This window comes from Teleopsis dalmanni, chromosome 2 (genome assembly GCF_002237135.1).
Source record: "Teleopsis dalmanni isolate 2A chromosome 2, ASM223713v2, whole genome shotgun sequence".
NCBI classification, from domain to species: Eukaryota; Metazoa; Arthropoda; class Insecta; order Diptera; family Diopsidae; genus Teleopsis; species Teleopsis dalmanni.
This window is the reverse complement of record NC_051847.1, coordinates 77,393,320-77,418,439: the sequence shown is the minus strand read 5'-3', so window position 1 is coordinate 77,418,439 and position 25,120 is coordinate 77,393,320. Positions and strand designations below refer to the sequence as shown.

The 25,120-nt window shown below is 27.6% G+C and overlaps 3 protein-coding genes across 4 annotated transcripts in view; 2 read left to right on the top strand and 1 right to left on the bottom strand.

Annotated features, from left to right (window-relative positions):
* The window catches only part of LOC119684857 (uncharacterized protein DDB_G0283357), a 140,052-nt gene that overhangs the window by 42,392 nt on the left and 72,540 nt on the right, over nt 1-25,120 (top strand). The gene's annotated exons all lie outside the window — the stretch shown is intronic.
* On the top strand, nt 10,807-11,281 carry LOC119674886. The gene is made up of 3 exons (XM_038086042.1): nt 10,807-10,863; nt 10,919-11,083; nt 11,138-11,281. Exons 1-3 carry the CDS (start codon nt 10,807-10,809, stop codon nt 11,279-11,281), a joined length of 366 nt encoding a protein of 121 aa, XP_037941970.1.
* LOC119684862 (cytochrome P450 9b2-like) overlaps nt 18,870-25,120 on the bottom strand; it is a 286,885-nt gene continuing 280,634 nt past the window's right edge. The window contains exons 1-4 of one of the 2 annotated variants that reach the window (XM_038098994.1): nt 23,387-23,612; nt 19,859-20,360; nt 19,139-19,775; nt 18,870-19,073 (exon numbers count right to left, since the gene is read on the bottom strand). In XM_038098994.1, the coding sequence (XP_037954922.1) occupies nt 18,904-19,073; nt 19,139-19,775; nt 19,859-20,360; nt 23,387-23,592 (1,515 nt within the window). In that variant the 5' untranslated portion in view covers nt 23,593-23,612 and the 3' untranslated portion in view covers nt 18,870-18,903. Of the gene's footprint in view, nt 19,074-19,138; nt 19,776-19,858; nt 20,361-23,386; nt 23,613-25,120 lie in introns of those variants that run through there. The other variant, XM_038098995.1, reaches the window with a different exon arrangement.

Here is a 25,120-nt window from a genome sequence, read left to right as displayed (position 1 = left end):
TCTTGCGTTTCCATTCAGATGCCATCTTTCTTAGATTCTAATTTTTTTTTACACCTCTTAATCTTCCTCTTGATGGTCATCATGTTCATTAACCAGTATTAAGCCAGTTGAAAACCACGTTATGGCAAAATAATGGGTAACAGTAAGGAAATTTATAAAAATTTATTTTTAATTAACTGAATTGTTGGGCTAATCCCTTTTTTCGGATACTGCTATATTCGTCATCAGTGTATTTTCTAAGATCACTCGTCATCAGTGATCTTAGAAAATACTTGAATACTTAGTTTATAGTCCGTATATAATTTGTTCAGACTGCAAGTGCCAGGCTTAGAGCTCGTAGCTGTCAAATTAGAAGCGATGACTAATCATGTATAAAATTTCAATGTTTAAGTTCCAAGCTTTTTTTATTTTTTTTAAGTGACACTAATCAAAGCAATTGCGGTGTTTTAAAATAGAACGAGCTATGTAAAGCGCCTTTTTTCGGTGAAATTTTGGGTATAAAAAAGCTATGTAAATGTTTCTCTACAAGTTCGCTAATCGCTGTTAGGAAAAGTTGAAAAATATTATTGTTTGTATTTCGTATAATTCTAACTTTTTAATGTTATTTTTTCTTTACTGAACTGAGGCCTCTTATGACGAAAAGAAACTATTTAAAAGTTAAAAGCATTCGAATAGGATTGAAAAGACAACAACAAATTATATATTTTAATTATTCAAACATAATTTTTTGGACTTCAAATTTAACTTATATTAGAGTTTGCGAGATGTGTTAGGTTCAAAAATATTATATATGGTGGAACGTTGGGACAGCGCACTGTCCAACAAGTGGCCCCACTGAAGTGAAGGATTAGTCGAAGTAGACCACGAAACGACTTGGGTCCTTTTTCGTCCTTCGATTCTCGGATGTTGTTATTGAGTTAAAGCTGGAGTGGCTTCCGTTCGCATAACTACATCTTTTGTTAATGCAAGCATCTCATTTAGCTGGAGGTTTCCTGCCGAGTCGTCACCAACCCAATGGTGTCCCAAGACAGTCTTCCTCCTACTTGCCAGTGCTGGACATTGGCACAATATATGCACCGCTGCCTCCTTTTCTTCTAGACATAGTCTGCAAGTGTCTTCCTCAGCAAGAGTTATCTTTTTGAGGTGATGCTTGAAGTTGCCATGTCCAGTAATTAGTGAGGTCAGCCAGCTTAGAGTGCTCCGCGAATAGCTAAGCACTTTTATCGCTTCTCTGGCCCACGGTTTAGGTAACATGAGTTTGGTCTGTCTACAAGTGCTCAACTCTCTCCATCTATTAAGATAAAGTGAGATTATCCACTTATAGACATAGGCTGCCGAGGTTCAAAAATATGTATATGTTTAGAATTGTTTTGCTGTAATAAAATTAAGCTAACTTTAAAGCAACCGGATTTCATTACACTGTAAATAAAGTTGTATTTAAATTTTCCTGAACAATTGTATATGATTTTTTGAACTTATTTGCATTTTCTACCAATTTGTGTTCCTCAAATACAATTTTCACAATTTTATTTGAACAAAATTACCACTTAAGCGGCTGGAATTTAATATTTATTGAAATGTACAGCATTCTGGCAGCAAAAATTGCAAATTTGCATAGAAATAATCCGCTTAACTCCATTTCAATTATTTAAACCTATTCAAACCGCAAAACGAGCTCATTACACGCGTGCAAATACATCTTTTATGAGCGGCTGCGGTGCTCAAATTGAACAAAATATTGAGCGCACAGCGTGACTTTCTGCCACTAAAAAGCTTTTTATGCGTTGCGAGAAGGACAATTTGGTTTAAAAATACGATTGTCCTCATACCATATATCATGTGCGCTTCATTTGCTCTGTTATTTCAATAGTTTTATATATCTCTGTATTTTTAAAGGTATATTATTAAATTTACTACTGTTGAAAAAAAAAATTAAAATTAAAAAAAAAACCAAATAGATTTATATAATTTTTTTAATAAAAATTTAGTTTTAACGTAAAAAGAAAATTCACTAAAATTTATTAAATTTTTACTATTTAAATAGTAAAAATTTTAATATATATATAAAATATATTTATTTTGGCCATAAACATATATAAATATATATTATATATATATATATATATATATATATATATATATATATATATAAACAAATAAAAAAATCTCATAAATACTTTTGTAAGTTTTCTACAAATATTTGCCCTGAGATATTTGAGCCTCTGTGGATTGCAATAGCAAGGATAACTTTGCACCATTGAGTTTAGCACATCATTTTATAATATTCGCAATATTTTTAATTTGCTTGTGCGGAAGTTCCTGTGCTCATTTTCTAAATCAAACCGCCATTTGTCTGCAATGGCGTACGCTTTAAACGACCTTCAAATGAAAAGCTCCATTTTTATTTGATTATTCCTCGTTTTGTTTCTTTCGTTTCAATTTAATTTTATTACATTTTAAGGATCACATTTTACAAAAGATTCATTGTTTAGCTTCAATTTTGCTGCAATTACTGAATTCAAAGATTTTTTTTTGTCTTTTGCTGATGTGAGTTTTTCTGCTTTCTTATGGTATTTACTTTTGTGAACTCAATTTTCAAGTTGAAAATTGCTGAATTACAGTACGGAGATCCGTTAGAGCGGTACTAGATATGTTGGCATATATGGTATAGAATATCTCTTTCAATATAGTAACAAAATGAGTCATTTAGTTAAAATCCTAAATAAAAGCTTCATGAAGACGAATTAAGTAAATTAAAAGCGATCAGCTAATTAAGGATTAGTAGTTTGAACATTAACATTAATGATTTAATCTATAAGCTAATAAAAAGATCAAGTTTTTTGTTTGGAAAAGATGTAAATACAGTGATCCCACCTATAAGACGATACCCTTATAACGCGTTTTTATATTACGCGAATTCATTCTCCCATAAAACAACGGCATTCCCCCATATAACGCGAGGATTTGTACAGTTCATAATTAGAGTCGCGTACCTTTGCACGTGTGTATACGGGGCATACAGAAATACCCCTATAACGCGTTTTCCTATAACACGGAACCAATCTACTACGTTATATGGGGGATTACTATACTATTATCAAACATTTGCAAACCTTGCACAATGTGGCAAATTTGATTCAGAATGCTCATAACACATTAGAAATTCATACTTCTTATATATTTATAAAAATGTATATATATATTTATATAAAAAAATATTATATATAAAAAGAAAATATAAAAAATATATTTTTATAAATGTATTATTAAAAATCTATACATTCTTTTGCTATGTTTAGATCATGTGTACAATTTTACATACAAAAATCTATTGAAAATGTATATAAAAATAAGCTAAAGAGGTTCGATAAGTCTAAGTGAAAACATATAATTAGATAAATAGCTTAGGGTCCCTATTGATTTACTTAAAAGTTTAAGAACATAATAACGAAACGTTATGTGGCCTTACAATTAACGATGAAAACATGATAAAGGCAGTATAATACACAGACCTATGTAGTTTTAACCCATAAAAGACGAAATTTGACTTCAAAGAAGATTAAAATCAAAATTAATATCGCACACAAAGAACGGGATTAACGTAACGTAATTAAAAAATATATAAAATTAATAACTATTGGTTTTATATAAGCATGAACTTAAACATAGATAACCCATAAATGAATTTAATGAGCTTTTTATCGTTGCCTTTGCTTTTTAACTAATGCATGTCAGATTATAGAAGTTTGATATGAATATAGATAGTATGTTTTAATTTAAATTATTGGTTTACAGATTTAGCGATATAAAATTTTGTATTAGATTGGCTGATTAGATTGTCAGTGATTTTTTTTATTGGCAAGATCTTATTTTAACTTCTTATTTGACTAATTAAAACAATTTGACTGTATAAACAATTTGGCTGGATTCAACTATCCTAAAACCATTTAATTAAAATTAAAAATGGAAACTCAACAACTATTTAAAATAAGAGAATTTTTTATCCCAGTTAAAAGTACAGATAAAAAAAAGTTAAATCGATTTTGTTTTCCTTTATAGTTTTCAAATATTCATTATCTGAAGTTTTTCGTCATTCACTCTGTAGTTATATGCTATAAGCTTATTCTGCTAAAGTTCACAGCTTATATACTTTAAATTAGATAATTTTTCTTTTCTTTTTGAGCTTAAGTTATATATCTTACAGAATTCATAATTCCTATTTCTCTAGTCTGTTAAATTCACTAAATCATGATCTAAGATGCCTCGTTTTTCTTAAATCATCTATAATTTATTTATTATTTGAAAGTTTATATAGGAAATTTGTATTATGATATGTAGAAACCTGTTAGTATTTTAATTTAGTAATCAGTTTAATTAAAAAAAGTAATACAAGCAGGTAATATTGCAGTCTCTTAGAAGTTTATTTTTATATCCAAAAAAAAAAAATTTTTACAAAATTATATAAATTTATATATATTTTATATATTTATTAATTTATAGATAGTATGTATATTCTAGATCAGCTGTACAATTCTTTCTGCGATTCTTTGTTTTTAACCACTTTAAAAGAAACTTTGCGCACATATTTTTCGGAAGTGAACATTGTGGAATTCGCAAACATCCGACCATTACATCCAATAATATATATGATGTAGTGTTCTATATATAGAATATTCTGTAAAATACAATATAACTAAACAAACGGATGTAAGTTTTTTCTATTTTTCAAGAAAATTTAGTGCAGACAGTATGTATATTAATATAAGAAAATGTACATTTTATTTATATCGGTTTAGATTTTATATATATCGGTTATAGTTGCTATATAAACTGTAGATTCATACACACGTTTCTGTTGAATACATGTTTTTATATTTGGATGGTCTATAGAATGCTTGCATGTAAACCTGAAATTAAAGAATATATTTTTCTTTGAAGAAGTTTATTTTATTTTGTAATGTATTCGCTTCTTATTTAAAATTTATTTAATACACTAGATTTATTTTCTTCGATATTGTATGCATTCCCATTCAAAACCAAACTTTACTCCAACTTAAAAAGCTTGCAATATAAGGGTGAACAAAAAATGTATAACAGCTCTTATTAGTATTATTTTATTGTATGGTATACTATATATATATTATTATGTACTAGGACTACATGTAAGTAGTCCATCATCATGTCGAGTCGAAATTCTCTGTAAATGGCACCTAAGTTTAGGAAAAGTCAAAGCTAACAACTTTATACGTTTTAATTAGTAATGTTAAATGTTTAAATGTTTAAATTCGTAATCTACTTAAGCCATTGAAACCGTATGTAGCGCAATACAACATTTTCAATTTATATTGTTTTGAATATTTATGCTTTTATATCCAATATTTGCTTTAAGGTTTTATTTTCATTTTCATTCGAAAGCCATTGAAAATTGATGCCGAAATGCAAATTCAATTCTACTTTCTTAATGCCAATTGTTGACATTTTTACCTCTGCTGCTTCCATTGTCAATGCTGTCATCTCTGTTTTCTTATTTCAAAATAAGAATTCAAATCAAACAAACATTTTGTTTTGCAGGATTTGCTTTTGGGCCACAATCAATCCATCCACAATTGTTTATTTTGTACAGTCGCAATTGCTGCCAAGTCTTTCCATTGACATCAAATTTGATACTATTCCAAATGTGTTCTTATCCTGTTGTTCCTTGTTGTTTCTGCTGATGATGATGCTGTGTAAATAAAATTTGTTTATTTGTCAAATTAATGGTGGCAGTATTAAAATTAAAGTCATTCACATTAAGTATTTTTGTGCTCGTAAATGGGAAACATGAGCCTATTTTAAGCTTGAGATACATTCGTACTTGTAATGCTGGAGTGATTTACGATTGTAGTATATATGCTTATAACACTTTTAATATCAAATTTTATTCTTTCTTTTATTGTTAAAGAGATTAATTCTTAACAACAATTTAAAATTAAAAATACAAATAAAAATTTAAAATGACTTAATCAAGTTCAAGGATATTTTATAATATTTTTACTTAAACTTCTTGGTAAAAGAAAAATGTATTTATGTGGAGACTATTATCTGCAGATTAAAGTTAAAGACTTTTTGAAAAAGTTTTTTGACACAAAATAAGTTATTTTTTAATTTTCAACTGCACTGATCCACAATCCACTAAGGCAATGCACTCATATATACTAAATAGTCTTAAAATCAGATCAATTATTAAAACAAATAAGATTTGCTTTTCACTAAAATTATTTTCATAGATACATATACATACCTTCTGATCAGAAAGTACTTAGATTTTGTAAATAAAACACACAAATATAAATTTCATTCCAAATTTATTTAATCTCCTTCAAAATATGCTCCTTCTGAAGCGATACACATATGCCAACGCTTTACCCAATCTTCCGTACACTTTTCGTAGGCCCGTGAAGGTATGGCTTTTAGTTCCTTTAGCGAATTCTCTTTTTTTCCGATTCAATCGACTCAAAACGCTTACCACGAAGGGGCAGTTTGAGTTTCGGGAACAGGAAAAAGTCGCACGAATCCAGATCTGGCGAATATGGTGCCTGAGCGATGACAGTGGTGCCGTGTTTGGTCAAAAAATCGCGTACAACAAGAGCCGTGTGCGATGGAGCGTTGTCGTGGTGAAGAATCCAATTGTTGGTTTTCCACAAATCTGGTCTTTTCTTACGGATGGTAATATTCTTTGTTGATGGTATGACCCTCTGGCAAGAATTCGTAATGAGCAACACCGCGGTAGTCGAAAAAAACAGTGAGCATAACTTTAATTTTAGAGCGACTTTTACGCGGTTTTTTGGGTTTTGGCTCGTTTTCGAAGCGCCATTCGCTCGATTGTTGACTGGTTTTGACATCATACTCATAAACCCATGTCTCATCACCTGTTATGATGCGTTTCATGAATGTAGAGTCATTTCTATGCTCAAAAATCATTTATTTACACACGTTCTTTGGGTATTCTTTTTGCAAAAAATCAAGGTGTTTTGGTACAAGTCGAGCTGCAACGCGTCTCATGCTCAATATATCATGTAGAATGTGGTAAACGGATCCATTTGAGATCGGATCCATCACGAGCAATCTCCCTTTCAGTCATACGACGATCTTCCAGCACAATTTTCTTGATTTTTGCCACGTTTTCTTCGGTATTTGATGTTGATGGACGTCCAGGACGAGGCAAATCATCGATCACTTCACGACCCTCTTTGAATGATTTATACCACTCGTATGCCTGTGTTCGAGACATAGAAGAGTCCCTGTAAACTTTCTGCACCATTTTCAATGCTTCAACACATGAAATTTTGTTCAAAACATATAAATTTCAAACAAACTCGTTGTTCAACTGAATTTTCCATAGTAAAAATCGCTAAATGCACTTGAGGTAGTCTCACATTAACAGCTGCTGTAAAGAAAAAAATTTTTGAAAAAGGTCTATTACTTAAGGAGTAGTTAACAAAACTCGGGTACTTATTGAGCAGAAGGTATATATTCTCCTACTATTTATAAATTTGCTTTATCGCTATAAGTAAATACCAAACCTCCTTCTGTTACAACTTTAAACAATACTTCTGTAAACAATGCTGAATTGAATTGGAAAAATAAGTTATTTTTATCATTTCAAGTTCTAAATAAAATGCAGTCGCATCGATTGCACATCCTCCATATAAGGTGCCAAGATGTGCTTTGAAAAGATACAATTTTTTGTTCTTCATCTACGTAAGTAGATGCATATTATATTTGTTGAGATATTTGTATTGTATTGTGGAAGACATTGATGATCATATTATCGGTATACGTTTTTAGTATCTTTAATAAGATAAATAAATTTAGTGACTTTATTGACAATTTGACGCTTGTTAAATTTTCTATTGAAAATTTTTGTCACTAAATTTGAAAATTAATTACATGAAAATATGAACAGTGACTGTTTACATATTCAGGCAGACGAAGTTGAAAATTAATAAAATTGATTTAATAAATGATAAGGATCACTTTTAAAATAATTTCTGAAATTAAAACTTATTTTATGTTAAATACATATTTGTATATATTGCTCAAACTATTTTTAAATTATTGACTCAGAAATAATTTCGGTTAAGATAAATTAATGCTAATGAAAATTTACACCTACTATTACAATTTCTAACACTTTAAGTTAAGTTAAATGTATTATTGAGAGCAACAGGCATCAACAGGGATCGTCTTTTGACCCATTGCAATACCTGAAACAAAATAAAATAAAATACTGTAAAATACTGTAATATGCGGATTTAAATATAAAGGGCTTTTAGCATAACTTTATGCAATATATATTGGTATTATAAGGATGCTGAGATATTATTTTCTTATGATTTTTCTTAGTGTTTTAAATAAGGATTTGCAAAACTTGTAGTCTGAAGTCTTGCTAAAGCTTGGCATATGTTATATATATACATTTTTTTAATATATTTGTATATTACCAAGAGATATATGGACTCTGACTTAGATTTAACTAATGCCATAAAAAATGTTTAGCGCAATAACATCTACAAGTTAATGTTTGTAGATGAATAAGTTACATTTTGATATTTCATGAAATATAACTTTATCTAAATCGGCCCAAATAAGGACCCAAAAGGACTACCGAATACTAAATTACATTTTAAATTTCGTGAACTTTTCGCAGAAAATTATGGTAAATGGTAAAAATGGGAAAATAAACAAATGTACGTCATCTTGATTGTTTTTTTGTTTTTTTTTTTGATTTGTTTGATTTCGTGACGATTGGACACACTTTGGTGACGATGACCCGCGACCACTTGCAGAAATGACTCGCAAAATATAAAATATTAAGCACATTTTATTTAAAAATAATTTTTATATTTAACATGCAAATGCTAATATTGTTGGATTAATATTTTATCAGATAATAACTGGAATTTTAATATTAATTGCTTTTAAATTGATAAATTTGAATTGTGAATACATATGTGAAATAAAAATTTTTTTTATATTTTCTATAAAATGACTCGGTATGGAAGTTTTTTACATTTGTATAGCGAACTTTTTGTCTTAGAAGTAAAATAACTAGACATTTTGCATTATAATTTCCTTTTATAATATCGAAATTGATCTGAAATTTTCTATATACAAATTTACAATTATAACGACAATTTCACTCATTAATTAAGGGTCCTCGTTTTTGGTCGTAACCTCTTTTTTGGTCCGATTTTAGGCACAGGACGTTTTCGTAATATTTGTATTCTTGTGTAAGAGATACATGCATCATTTTAACTAATTTATTTTCTTAGCGAATTATGTAACGTTTTCAATAGTTTGCCATACCCTCTCGAGATCATCAAAAAAAGTTTTCCAACAATTTTAGATTAACCTCTGCTACGACTGGGCATTTATACAATAGTTTCCTAATTTAAGATGTTCTATCAATAGTCAGAATTGTGTAGATTGGGTGAATTGGTTTCTTTTTGCTATCAAATGGCAACATTTCTTGAAAAAGGATAGTATATAATTTTCATTTATGTGTAATATATATCGCAGATCTATATAAAGAACTATATAAAATCCTATGTATATATATAAACTATATATAAAAAATTAAGACTACCGTCAAAGTAACTTTCTTAATTATTTAAATTAAATTAAAAATTTTAATAATTATGTATTTTTCATTAAATTTTAACATTTATAAATAAAATTTAAAAAAAAAATAATAGAATAAAGTTACACAAAATGTTTATTTAAGAATAGGTCAAACCCAGCGATATTAGTTATTAGAATTTAATCCGTCGTGGACTTATTTTTTTGTAAATAAAAAGGTTCATTTTACTTAATTTTTTTGGTCTTTTTATGACTGGAACTTTTAAGTTTTAAACTCCAAAGCTTACAGTGCCTGGTGGTTAGCTAGTCCCGTATCTGCCTTCGTCTGAATTTTATTAACTTTTTCTTATATTATGACGAATTCCATATATGTCATTAAGAGCAATAGACATGGAGTATAGTCGTTACGTATATAAAGTATAATATAATAAAATAATATATAATATAATATAAAGTCTGTTGATATAATTGTTTTAATATTTGTATGTGTGTATGCAGAGTAATTAAAAATTATTAAAATTATTTTTAACAATTTGAAATAAAAAAAGAAATTAATTTGTTTATAATTGCAGTAAATTATTTCAAATTAAAATGTTTTGGTTAAACGTTTTAGTTTTAAACAACTTAAACCAGTTCAGTTTATTTACGATACTTGGAGAGATAATATGGGGATTTGGTGTACTCTTATATATATATTACTTTTTATAAACGCTTACGAAGGATATAAAGTATTACTTTACAGTTTTTAACAAAAAAATTATTTCATTTTTATATTAAACATATTTTTTAATAATAATATTTGATAATATAAATAATATTTTTTCATAATGGAAAACATTTTTATAACAAAAAAAGTGTAACTGCTGAGTTATAAATGAATAAATTATTTAAATATATTATAATATTGACTATAAAAGAAAAGTAATATATTATATAATAATAATTATTGTAATTATAAGTAACTTAAGATTTTTATCTTTACTTTTTACACATAAATATTTATTGCTTTTCTTACATATTAATTGCAATGTAAATAGCATATTAAAAAATTTTAATTTACTTCAAAACATATTTTAGAAAAATATGGTGGCAAATACTTTTGTTGTCAATAATATAAAATGTGTTGAGTATGACAAAAATTTTGCATTTTTTGTTTACTGTTATGTGAAGCCTGTGAACAGAACCATGAAGTATATTTCAGTACGCGTCCGACTTCTGCAGACCCCAGTTACTCAAACTCATGTAAACTTTGATGTTATTAAATATTTTTTAATCTAAACAAAAAGTTTATTTTCAGGTGCAATTTACTATCTGGAAAAAAGCTAATGGTTATAAACCTTTTGTTATAAATACTACTTTAGATATGTGTAGGTATTTTGAAGGTAAAAAAAATCCATTTTTCGATTTTTTTTTTGATACTTGGAAGAAATATTCAAACATTAATCACACTTGTCCATATACGGTAAATTATACAAATTCCACTTTCTATTTTTAAAACCATTTATATGTATTGCAGTCGGATATTGTGGTTGAAAAAGCTCCTCTTAATAAGTTTTCAACTCCTACACCCTTCCCTGAAGGAAGTTATCGTGTTGATTTTATGGTTGGAGCTTATGGTATAATTCGTGCAGGAGTGCAACTATTTGTTACTCTAGAATAATTAAATCTTCATATAGGAATTATAGTGCTAAAGTATTTCTCTAAAGACAGTGTTTATAATAAATTTTTCGATTTAACTCGGTTCATATATATGCACTATTTGTATAACATATATTCGGATGTAGGAAACAAATAAGTATTAAATAAATATTTTTGATGTCACCTATTAATGTTTTTTATTTTACAACAATTTAATAATAAAATAATATGTGTTTTAGAGATTGAGGTATATTGTAATATAGTTTGATGAAAACATATTTTTCGAATTAGATTTACTGGGTAGAAGGAACGTAAGAGTACAGAATTTGAGTTACTAATATTATATATCGTTTTTTAAGTAAAAATATTGACATAAGAATAAAAACAGTGCAAATCCTACAAATAATTTAAAATTCCTGGATTTGCATCAATGAACACTAGTAAACACTAGTAAAAACTTCACTTCAATTTTAGAACTGCTCTGTTGTTTTAAATTTGTATTGAATATGGCATTGTATGTTTTCATTCGTCAAGTAAACTGCAAGTACTTGCAAAATTGGCATACATAATCAAAAATACTTATAAACTAAAAACTATCATTGACATCAAAAATATGAAATTAAAAGTGCCTTTGTATACCATCATAAAATATACAAAAATAATGCCATAATCAGAAAGTTTAAAATCTTGACTTATGATCTTTCATGTTTCGTAGGAGTTATTTTACTTTTTAAACTTATTTATGACACAAATATATTTATGGTCCAATATTTCGTTATAAGGCACAAATATTTCTAGGACCAATAATTTTTGTATTTTTCTGGTTGCATTTTGTAGTCTCTACAGGAACTTTAAAGTAGCAATACTCATATGGAGATTTATTCGATTTTTCTGTCAATTATGAGGTTGAACTTTTATTTTTGTTTTATATATGAAAGCATAGAGAAAAATATTGAAAATTTCATTTCAGATATGTTTTCCGATGACCTTTTGCTTATCATATCAGAAATATTATTTATTATTATTATTTATTATTATTATTTATTTTCTTTCATTTAAAGTTTAAATCATACTTTATTTTGATAGGCAATGTGATGATCAATGATATGTCATATATTCACAATATTTTGTAAGTTCTGCTACTGAAAAGTTTCATATTTAATGTAAAGACAAATATTTTCGAAAATGATACGTAAATAATGAAAAGAGAAACTATGTGGAATATTTACATTTTATGTGAAATTGACTGAAATTAAACGTTCAACATAAAGTAGTTCAAATATAATTCAAGTGTAGTTGGGAAGCTATCAGGCGCTTTTAATAAGCTGGATGTCTCTGATAGACATCTTTCATAATTAGGATGGTTATAATTCCATTGATTAAAAACTTGACGTACCCCTGTTCTGCCGACGTCTGTTCAGATGAGAGACGAAATGTCAAAATGGCGTGTAAAATTTAATTCTTCTACTCGTTAATAGGTGTCATTTTCAAAACCTTTCAGCTAACCTGTACTTATAAGCATATCTGCATAAAAATATGCATATTCGGTTCTAAAAGGCATAAATTCTTATATTAATTATTGCTTATCACTGTTTGACTAATTTGACGTGACGAGGCCAATCAAAATATCTCTCGCTCTCTCATTTATTCTTAAATTTTTAATTTGTTTTTAGAAACAATAAAAATTTCGTATTTGGCGTGAGTATCACTAACTGTAAACATAGCCCTAACTTACAGAATAACGTTATTCCTTTTGTTTCAACACACCAGCAAAGATTAAGCTAATTATCTTAATTCTATCGTTATCTGACGAAGGTTGGGAATTAGTTCGTACTCAATAAAATATGTTAAAAATATTTTAGGAATTATATCCAAGTTAAATATCATTATAAATAGTTTATTATTAATTAATTTTTTATTTAGAACTGTACGAAACATAAAATTGGTTAAATGAAAAATATTTAAACTGCATTTGCGTATTTAATTTATTCAATTCAATTAAAAAAGGATGTGAACATTTGTTAATTAAATCTTAATTAAAATCTTAATCGTTTCGTATGGTTTCAAATGCTTATTATGGGATTTAATTATATACGAAACCCAATCTACGGTTGCTTTAACATCATTTAATTATTGATTACGTGCTTTGAAATACGCAAAAAGGACTTCAATTCGTGACCTTAGCATTTATTTTGGTACAACGTTTTTGTGCAAATATGTAAAAATAAAATAGAAATTATATTATATGCTCATAAAATTTATGGACGCAGATAAAATCGCCAAATCGCTAATATGAATAAAACGAAGGACACGCATACTAAATAAGCACCAGTTCACATTTTTATGCCAACAGGATATGTGCGGCACAGCAGAGATATTTCAGCTGACCATTTTATATAGAACTGATGAGTGTGAGTTGAGGTCAACTTATACGGTCAGTTTTAATGGCTTTAACAGTGTTGATTTCGTTTAAGTCCTTGACATCGAGAGTTGGAAAACGTTTTTATTTTTATGTTTAAAAAAACAAAAATTAAAACGTTTTTGTTTTGTTTAAATGTAAAAATCTAAAAATAAAATTTTGTTTTTTATTCTTAAAGTGATTTTGTACCAATTATCAAACTTCTATTATGCAGTTCCTTGTTCAGAGGTTTCCACTTGCACGTAGTTCAGATAGAATTTTTATTCAAAGTGCGTACTTATCCTTTTCGTTTTTTGTTGGTGCTAAAATTTGGCACAATGTCAACAATTATAATGTAAAAATTGCTTGATGTGTCACCTGTCACTTTTGTTTTATTATCGCTCATTAAAATGCTTGTCAGGATATGGTTTTTAATACGAATTTGTTTACAGCTATAGTATGTATAGGACAATTTAATAAGTCTGTTGGCACCTGTATTGAGTGTCACAAAAGTTTATGAATTTGAGCTCGTAAATTAAAATGATGAGATATTTTAGTACTAAAATTAAGCATTGCTCACTGATATTTTTTCTTTTTTTTATATTATATATTTATATGTATATTATAATATACAAAAATTATAAGAAAGTAAAGTCTATTTTAACATAATATTTCTAATATATTTTTTTTTTTTCAGGTAAGAAAAATTTAATTCATAAACACTCTAACATCGCATTCATCAGCGAAGTATAAACAGATAAGTTATCTAAGCACATGTTCTATTTAATATATATATGTATATATGTATATAGTAATTTACTATTACTTACATATTAGACACTAATATGTAAAATAAATATTAACACAGTAAGCTGAAAAAATCACTCCTTACTATTAGGTTAGGTTATACCGGCGATCCTTAGTGGATCCACTTAGGCCTACTTTCCCATTGTGTTACCGTATATATAAAAAAACTCAGGGTTTAAAACCACCTAGAACCTATAGCGAACCATAAAATGCTATTTAGTGAGAGGTCCTGTAACTTATTCAAATTCTTAAGAATGGGGGCTCCTAAAGTATTAAGTCGCTGCTGTGCATAAGCTGCGCAAAAACATAGTAGTGGGTTCGTACTATTCTATTTTTAAAAAAATTGTAACTGTTAGTTTTATTATGCATATTATTTCCAATGACTGCTCTATGTTGTTGTATGTATTATCTGTTAAGTCCATCATTATAAATTCTCTCTTAGAATAAGTCGTATTAAATATTGCGATAAATACATAATATGCAAGTATTGTAATGATGTAAGTAATTTAATTGAAATTAATCTGGTTTGAAATCTAGCACGCTTACTCTGCAAATCTATTTGAATTAAATGAAACTATATATACCTATATAATTTCCACAAAAGTAGCTGATTTCAAGTTTTGAATATTTTAAACTTTAGTAAAATGATTTTTTATTCATGGCACTCGATTAACATGATTTGCACACTAAAGTCACTAGTTCTTTATTATAGTAAATGAACATAGTTGAGATATAATATTACTAAGATAAAAATATATAGCAAAAAGTTATAATAGTCACAAATTTAAAAAGACCAAAAATAAAAATTATATTTTTAATACGATTTTAGTACGTGATAGAAAATATTATTGCGAAGAATAAATTTTATTTGTTATATTTTTGTTTATTTTCAATGTGTCCGTATATTTATACGTACGCTTTGTTAAGTAAAAAAGAGATAGAATGTCTTTTATTTATGTTTAATAAATAGATTTTTATTTCAATTTAAACAATAATTTCTAAAAATATATATTTTCTTCAGATTATGATCAGATTAGTTTCACTAAAAAAATATAGATTTGAAAAAAAAAATTTTTAATTATTGAAAATATTGAAGCATTTATGAAAACCGCGCTTTTTCTAGATATATTATTTGGTTATCTAGTAAGAAAAAACGTCTTTTATTTTATAATATGTTTAGTCCAATATTACATGCTTGTTAAAAACCTATTGATTAAAGGAACTAAAACTTTTTATTAATAGAACATTTAAGATTTATATCAAAATAGAAGAAAAGAGGTCTTTAAGCATTTTTATACCCATTGCACGAATAAATTATAGCAGCTAGTTACAATAAATACAATTATCTAAAATAAAGAGCATCAAATTCCGCATTTAAGTCCTGCATACGATTAAGCTTTAGGCTATGGGTAGTACATATTATACAATTAGATTACATTGATAGTAGTCAGTTAATGTAGTGAGAAACTGTAGTTTAATCGTGCGTTGGGCATTACTCTGAGTTGTGATAATAGTTCCTACTGATTTATAAGTTAATGTATTTTATTAAAATTATCTTTAAATGATTTAATTCTAATTGGTCTTTGTTAATAATGATGTTATTATTCGTATCATTTAAGTAGTTTTTTTTTTAGGATCAAAAATTGAAAGCACTTATCGAGTGATAAAACCGACCACAATGTATAAAAACAGTAATAACGCGAGATTCGTATTATAGCATATATTAGAACATCCAGAACTATGGATGTGGATAACTTCAATCCACCAAAAATAAATGAAATTTTTGTTATGGTACTTATAAAAATAGTTAGAAAGTGTTTTGGTAGTTTCAACCCTTGATACTTGCACCTAGATACTTATAAGACCAGATAATGATGGGAATTTGTCAATACTCGAAACTGGTATAATGTCAGCCAAAAATTCAATTAAATAAAATAAATAAAAATTTTATTATTACTATTCACGACTGTTCGAAAATTTTTAATAATCTTTTAAAAAATTCTATATTGTATTAATAAATGCGTTTTTTTTTTAAAGAATTAATTAAATTGAAACATTGCTGAAGTACTTAACATTTGAACTGTAGGCTGCATATGCGATACGAACTCTACTTCACTCTTAAAACTGTTCTGGTTTGTTTTTGACTGATTTAACACAAATTGAAGTTCAGTTTTACGGTTTTTTCTCTTCTTACAAACGATGCTAGTCTTCGGTTGACAAAGTTGCTGAAAATGACATTTTATTTATTGTGACAATGAAATTTGTTTGAATATTTAAGCTACACTTTGAAATTGGTCCATGCCAACTTTTTATGGGTGTCAATGTTAAGGTCATAGTATTACAGTATTGACAGTTATTAATTTAATAGTCAAGAGATTTTTGTTTTACGCACATAATATATTTTATTGTATATTCGAAAATGAAATACTTCAATATTAATATTTGCTACTAACAATAATGAATTATTGATATTGATAGATTTTAATAAAATATTGTTTCTTATTTTGAATTGCTCGAAATAAAGTAGAGTGATGGAAGTTATACAGAAAAGTATATATAATGTAAATTATTTCCTGAAACAAATAGAAAGTAAAAAAAATCTTTTGTAGTAATTCACATATGCATGAGTATTTAAAATTCATACATTTAAGATGACATTATTCTATTTAACTTGTTTAATATCAAGTAAAAAGTGAAATCCTTCTCTACATTAGTGTAATCAGGTAATGCTCAACTCAAATCAAATATATATATATTGAAATTGGTTTATTGGTTCATTGGTTTATGGAATATTTGTATTCCATATGTTCTGACATTTTAACATAAAAAGACTTAAGTGTATTGTATAGGCTAATGAATTTATTGACCCATATTCTTTTGAAGTTACTATAGATCATAACATTACTCTGAAAAAAGCGTGCTCTATGTCCATGATTAACAACTTATTTGTTGCTTAATTAAAAGACGCTAACGTAAAACCACGACGCTAACGTAAATATTATAAAATATTGTGGGCTTAACACAAAAAAATAATACAGTCAGATTTTGTAGATCGTTGTTGCCCGTATTAAACCATATTAGAAATTTGCTTTCATAATCATGTGATCTTATCGCTCTGGACTAGTGTCCTTTGAGATATTTGAAGTCGGTTTTAAATATTAAATCTTTTAAATCCTACAAAGAGCATAGGATCGAAGCATATAATTTCCATTGATTTTAATTTGACGACAAAGTTTTAACCTCACTCCAACTTTTTCCGTAACATCGTAACTCTGTTTTAATTTGTTTCCTATAGAGCCTTGGAGGTCATAGTTTAGGATTTGTTTATTGGTGTCGTCTGCAGGTATGCGTAGAATATGACCGATTTTACTATTTCTTCAATTTTTAGTGGCGGATTAGTTCTAAACCATAGATCGGTGTAACGTATGGTGTTAGGTCAAATGACTGAAAAGATGGGACGTAGACAACGATTGATAAATGTTTCAAGTTGCACTGCGCTGCAGGCAGAAGTGTTTCAGCTTTCACATCCATATAAGAGGGTGATCTTTACATTCATATTGAATTAACTTAATTTAGTGCGGAGTGAGATGTTTGCTAATTCAAATAAACCAGTGATATTCTAAGTACTCGAAGCTAACACTCGTAAAATCATTGGCAATATATGGTTACAGTTGTTCTTAAATTAAACATTCAATATGCGTTAAGTTCAATCAGCTATGGTGTATATATACCCGAAATGTTATTAATAATTTACTTACGTAGCTGAAAATAAAATCTATCTAAGCTATACTCTTTTAACATAATGAAAAAATAAAATTTTTTAGTTGTATTTAAAGTTTGAAAGCATAAAGATTTATGTCACAATAATTCTTTTATTGTTTTAGAATCCCTTTTCAGAACTTACAATGGGAATTCTAAGGGTCAATTTCCCCTGTTGTAATGATAAAATAGATAAAAGTAGTGTACTTCGTCAGTCGACCTATATGCGCTTTTTTATTTTGTTAGTTTTTATTTGTGCTTTTCCTATTCGTTTAAAATCTTTTTACTTACAAATGACAGTTTTGGTGAAGATTTGTTATTTCATTTGGTTGACACATTGATGAATGAGGTCAGTGAGAACAGATTACTCTAGTGACACTTACACTGCAGTTATTTATGTTTGGTATTGGGAAAAACAAAAAAGAAAAACAAAAATAATATATCAACAAATTTAAGATAAATTTATTGATACGCTACAGGCTAATCGAAATTTAAATAAAACGTAGAATAATAAAGAACTTTAGTTTAAAGGTTGAATAATAAATAAAAGAATTTGAATTGCTTGGGTATTGAATTAAAAAACATCTTCCAAATATATATTTTTAGTATATAAACATTTTAAATACATAAATATTTTAATTATATGAAAAGACTTATATATATAAATTTTTTATATAAATCTATTTCGTTCGTTGTACTAATTTCAGCCAAAAACCACTTTTGGGTGATACCTGAAAACCGCGCAAATCATCTAAAAGATTATTACAAGTCTTCTCAGAACGTTCAAGCTTAAACTCTTTAAGCAAATAGTATATCATAGCTTTGGCTTGCATTAAAGCGTAACGATTACCTGTAAAATATTAAAAAAAAATCAATATTTCCCTAATTTAAGATTTTTTAAATATGTATTTATACCTATACAAATTCTAGGTCCCACGCCAAATGGTAAATATGTCATTGATTTCATATTAGCTTTGTTTTCATCATTAAATCGTTCCGGGTCAAAAGTTTCAGGGTTGGGATAGTACTCATCATCCCAATGTATGCCAACAATTTGGAACCATATACGGTCGCCTTGTTTTAATTTACATATTAAATTACCCTCATCGTCTGTAACATCATAATCACTGCTACATTCACGATCAGTCAAGGCAGCTAAAGTCCATTTACGTAACGATTCAGACACAACCATATTTAAATATTTCATATCCTTAAGAGTGTCATAACTCAACGTTTCACCATTTAACTTTTTATCGAATTCCATTATTTCTTCGTAGAGTTTTGCTTGTACATCAGGATTATTCATTAATTCATGACAGGTTGTGCAAATAAAACTGGCATTGTTTTCAAAAGCAGCGAAGAAGAAAATAAAACATTGGGCTACAATTTCCTCATGAGACCAATTATAAGGGGAATCTTTCTTTACTTCCATCATTAATTGTATCATATCAGGGCGATGTATATTGTTTTCCTCACGATATTTCATTGCGTTTGAGACTAAGTTTACAAAATAATCAGCTCGTTTTTTATCAAACGGTTTTAAACCTAATAACTGAAAGGTTAATGAAATATGAAAAAAATTTGAATTGAATTTTTATGCTTTTTTGAAAGTCTGCTGTTATAGAATTGACTTACATCAAATAGTTTTGGTGATAAACTGTACAACATAAATTTAAGAGCTTGCAAACCTTTGGTTTTTGTGATAGAACTTCCAATTGTGTAAAATTCATTATTTTCATCAATGAAGGAGTTAACTTTTAGACCAAAAGCTGTAGTTGCAATCAGATCGTTCGATAATCGGGAGAAACATTCTTTCATATTAATGTCGACACTATTCCCACCATCTAAGCGTTTATGTAAGTATTTTATACTTTCGGCAAAACAATCATTCATGAGCGTGAACATGGCTCGCATTTTAGAGGCTGTGAAGACTGGAGTGAGAGTGTTACGCATATTTTTCCAACGTTGATCTCTCATCACAGTTAACATGCCGCTAAACAATGGATCTTTGTCTGCATTGAATAAACGTTGATGGTTTGCGAATGTGTCAGAATCCTTGACACCTAATTTTATTATCAGTTCAGGATCGTTGACAATAAAAAACGCTTGACTAAAATTGTAGTATCCATATATTTTGCTAAAACAGAGTAAATATTGTAGTGGAAATGAGTTCATATAGAATGTAAAAAAAGTTCTATTTTATTTATGTATGCTGCTAACAAAAAAGCATTTCTTTTTCTTTGTTTATGGAAAAAATCTTATACCCAGATTCACATTAAATTTAACCATTACTTTGCAATCAGATAGATTTTAGGACTAAAACTTACTGTTTAAGTAGATCGGTTGATAGTTTAGATAGGTAATCTTTAAACCGATATGTGTAGCTTGATTAGACCTCAATTTCTTAAAAAGTGGTATGTGTTCTAACCAGTTTTTTCTATTTTTTCATAGTAATTAAATATAATTAAGCAGTTTATGTCATTTGACAAGAAAACCACTTTAAACAATGTTCTCCGTCTTTTATTGAGAATGGTATATGAAAATTTTGACAAAGGATCTGTTAAGGATACCCTAGAGTTAATGTCATTTTCCAAAGAGGAACTGTCAGGTAAAAAGATATGGATTTTTTTGCTGCTTTAAATTTCATAAGAGAAATTTTAATAGCGTAGGTTTATTCTTGCTTGAAAATCTTAGATGAAATTTTAGTAAATTTAATCTACAGGTAACATTTGATGCTTGTTTTAGTAAAGTAAGTAGATTTTTTAAGTAATAAGTTTGAGTTATTACTAAATTATTCTAAATACTACAAATGATACTAATTTAATTACTAGGTGTTGTTATTTTGGTATTCTTTAAGTCCTAAAATTCTTTGTTGAAAGACTTTAAACCATATATTTTATATGGCCTTTGTAAGATGATGCCAAGAAGTACACTGCTAACTTTTTAATTTAGAAAATTTTTTTACTTTTCCTTAAGCTAAAGCTTGAAATGTTTGCTCCACGATTTGTAAAAATATTTACAATATCAAATTTCTATTAAAAACAATTGAATTTAATTAAATTTCCTTGACTCAAGTTGTTACAGTGAGTTTATTTTATCAAGTTGATTGCTTAGCAAACTAACTAACTAGTACTAATAGTTACAAACAAGCTATTTTTCTGAAGTTTACGGATTTCTGTTTTTGGTTTACATTTTACGATGTAGTTTTTATCATTTTGATAGCTAATCATTGTTGGTAAAAAATTTCAGTTATTGTTTTTAGAGACTGCAAATTTGATTGCAACTTACAATCAAACATTTCTATACACCACATGCAAAAAGTACCAACAATCAACGCAACAAAAGACTATCAATAAACAAGTTAACTAAATACAAAGACAACTTACAACCAAAGATATATCTTATATATAAACAAATTTCTAATTGCTTAAAGGCTCTGCTAGTGTTTCTTCTAAAATAAAATACTTTTAAACATTTCCGGGAATAAAAAAATTGTTCTTTCAAGTCCAATTACAATTGTAATCTAACATATACAGTTTTAGTTACAATTACATTGTAATTAGGTATTAGAGGTAATCTTATTACATTGATTTATGTTAAAAGTAATCTTATTGTTTTATAAATCAAATCTTATCTAGGTTAAGTTAGGTTATACCGGTGATCCCTAGTGAATCCACTTAGGCCTAATTGGCCCATTGTGATGCCGTATATAAATAATAAAAACCTCAGGGTTTAAAACCACCTAGAACTTTTTGCGAAGCATAAAATGCTATTTAAAGCCCGATCCTGTAACTGGTCCAGGTCCTCAAGGAAGGGGGCTCCTAGAGTACTAAATCGCCGACGTGCATGAGCTGGACAAAAACACAAAAGATGAGATGCGCTCTCATCGTCCTCCCCACAGCTATGACAAATTTGGTTGAAAGGAGGACCTAGTCTTTTAGCATGGTTCCCTAGTTTACAGTGTCCTAATCTTATCTAATATTCCATTCAAAAATATTGCCAAATATATAAAACGATTATAATAAACGATTATAATATTAACCCTTTTTAATAAAATAATTTATATATTTATTCCACTTTTACATAATTGTTTATAAATTTTTAAATGTTTAAAATTTAAAATTATAATATTTATAATATATAAATATCCTATTTATATAAATATTATAATTTAATACATAATTATATATATGAGAAAAAATTAATTATTTATTTTAAATAATGCACAGCTCTGAATGCAAGTGACTGTCATATTATCGTTAGTATTAATTAATTGTGAAGTAACTACAGTACAGTGAGTCAAGAAAATTTTTGCAAATTTTAAATATTTACTTTTCTTTATTTATTTTATTATTTCATGTTCTGTATATGTTTCGTTCAAAATTAAATTTGTTTATTTATTATTGTTAAATGTTTGTAGAATTTAAATATTTGCATTTTTGTATTTGTTTTAAAAAAAAAGAAACTCTTAAAAAATTTGAATTTGTTTGAAAAAAAGCTTTTTAATAATGTGCATATGTTTTGTCCAAAAATAAATTTAGTGGTTTAAAGATAAACAAAACAATCTATAACTCCATTGCCATTTGTTATTCGATAAGCAATAAAAAAGAAATACTAATACATGAATAGTATTTTTAGATATTGACAGAGAAATTTATGTACTTAAAACATAACATTTTGATTAAAACAATAAGTAAAAAAAAATGATGTTCACATTAAAAAAAAAAATACTAAAAATATTTGGTATAGGTCAGGTTCGAATAAAATATTTCTATTTTTCAACTTTTATGGCCACAAATAAAATTATAAAGGAACCTACAAAATGATGATCTAATTATTTTCCAAAAATTTAATTCTTTAGTTTTTGTTTATTTTATTTTTGAATTTTTTTTTAACAAATTTAAAATATTAAACACTTAACATAATAAGCTAACCAGATGGTTTAGTATACTTAAAGAGTATAGATATTTTGTTTTGACCGCTAAACATTTAAAAATCACACTTGAAAGATACATATTTATTTTTGCAGTAATAATTTGTTAAGATTGTTATTATTATTATTATATAATTATATATTAAATTTACTCTCGATCTTGCACACATATTTTAAAATTATAGTAATATATAAAAGAATATATTGAAAAATTTTTATTATATACTTACTGCTGCTTAGTTTGTCTATACAATCTGATCATAATTTTATGCAGAGATTCTTTTCCTTTTAAAAAATCCAACGCATTTCCTATAAACGGCACTGGTTTCTTATGCGGTACTCCACGGTTTTCAAAAACCGTGAATGTTTTTTTCAACCATCCATTAAGCAAATACGCTGTATATAAGATTAATAATAAAACTAAGTAAATAAACATTTTGAACTTAATCAACTGTGATACATCACGTACGAAAGTAAACTGCACTGAAGGTGTGGTTTGTGATTATCATTTGTAGTCAAAATTATTTCAAAAGCTTTTTGCAATTGGAGAGAAAGCTTCTTATAAACAAACTTAAGTTTCAGATCTCTGAATTTCAAAATATGTAGTAATTGCTCAGACTGAAGTAACGTCGTAAAATATTTTTATCACCAAAATTGATTTCTTACAGGGTGTTTAATTTTATTTTACTAAAGTTTAAAGAAAAATTTAAAAGTTACATGTTTAGATAAATACCAACTAGAGATACAAAATAATCAACTAGAGACAATTGTTATAACTGGATTTGTTTTATTGTGTTGTATAAAATTAAAATAGATATCAAGTAAGATATGCATCCGTAATTTAAAACTAATAACGGGCTGCATATACTATAAAAGCAGTTCCAAATGAGAATAGGTGAAAAATACTATTGTCAAGTAGACCACACAAAAATTGTAAATGGATGTTTAGCATATGTATTATCATTCCAATGTATGCCACACAATAATTTTATAAGGTTCTACAATATTTAATAAATATATTATGAAAATAATAAAACACTAATGGCGTTTTCAATTGATAAATCTGAATTCAATTAAAATTTACTCTCGATCTATAAAATTTTGTTGCGCAATGGTACATTTTTAGATTCATCTGACATATCTGTATTAGTATTAGTAGAAATTTATTTTTTTCCAGTAATATATTATGTATATCGAATCAAATCACACATTTTTTGTAAAGTCTAAAAAACAGCTGTTCATTTTAGTGTAATTTTGCTACTCTGGCAATATATCTAGAGTGTTGTAAAATAATCTCATAATAATGCTATGCAATTCGCTCGAGATTTACCAATCGAAAATGACACATGAACATTTCGAAGTCAAATCAAAAATGGAGCAAAGTTAAATCTATTTTCCGATCTTTTAACTCAGTTTCTATTTAGACTTACTTTACAGACATCTCCATTTCGAAATCAAATCAAAAATGGAGCAAAGTTAAATCTATTTTTCGATCTTATAACTCAGTCTTTATTCAGACTCTCTAGATAAGCTCGGAATTCCGAGCCTTCCCGACAAAAGACGCGATTGTTCACTATACTATGTATTATAAAAATCCAAATTTTTTCCTTCCCAAGTTAAAAAATATCGAACGTAAGAAATTTGAGTCACATTATTGTTACGAAACTTAACTAGAACCCCATAATAAGCGAAAGGATAAAAAGAATTAGTTATGTGTATACAAAAATCTTTTCGTCTGAGATAAAACATGTCCCCATTAACAACCATTGGAGTGTATTAATTATCACCTAAACTACCAGATCACTTTTTAATAGGTATGATGATGCTATGATGAAGAGGAGAAGATTGAGCATATTTTCTTAAACTGTCCAGTATTACGCAGACCTAGTTTTTATTTACTAGAGAAGGCATTTCTGAATTCTCCCAATTTGCAAAAATGGACTCATTATTTCCATATTATATTA

Coding starts and splice junctions, on each gene's coding strand:
- LOC119674886 (XM_038086042.1), top strand. CDS start 10,807: ATGAAGTATATTTCAGTACGCGTCCGACTTCTGCAGACCCCAGTTACT. Junction 10,864..10,918: donor CCCCAGTTACTCAAACTCAT/GTAAACTTTGAT, acceptor GTTTATTTTCAG/GTGCAATTTACTATCTGGAA. Junction 11,084..11,137: donor ATCACACTTGTCCATATACG/GTAAATTATACA, acceptor TATGTATTGCAG/TCGGATATTGTGGTTGAAAA.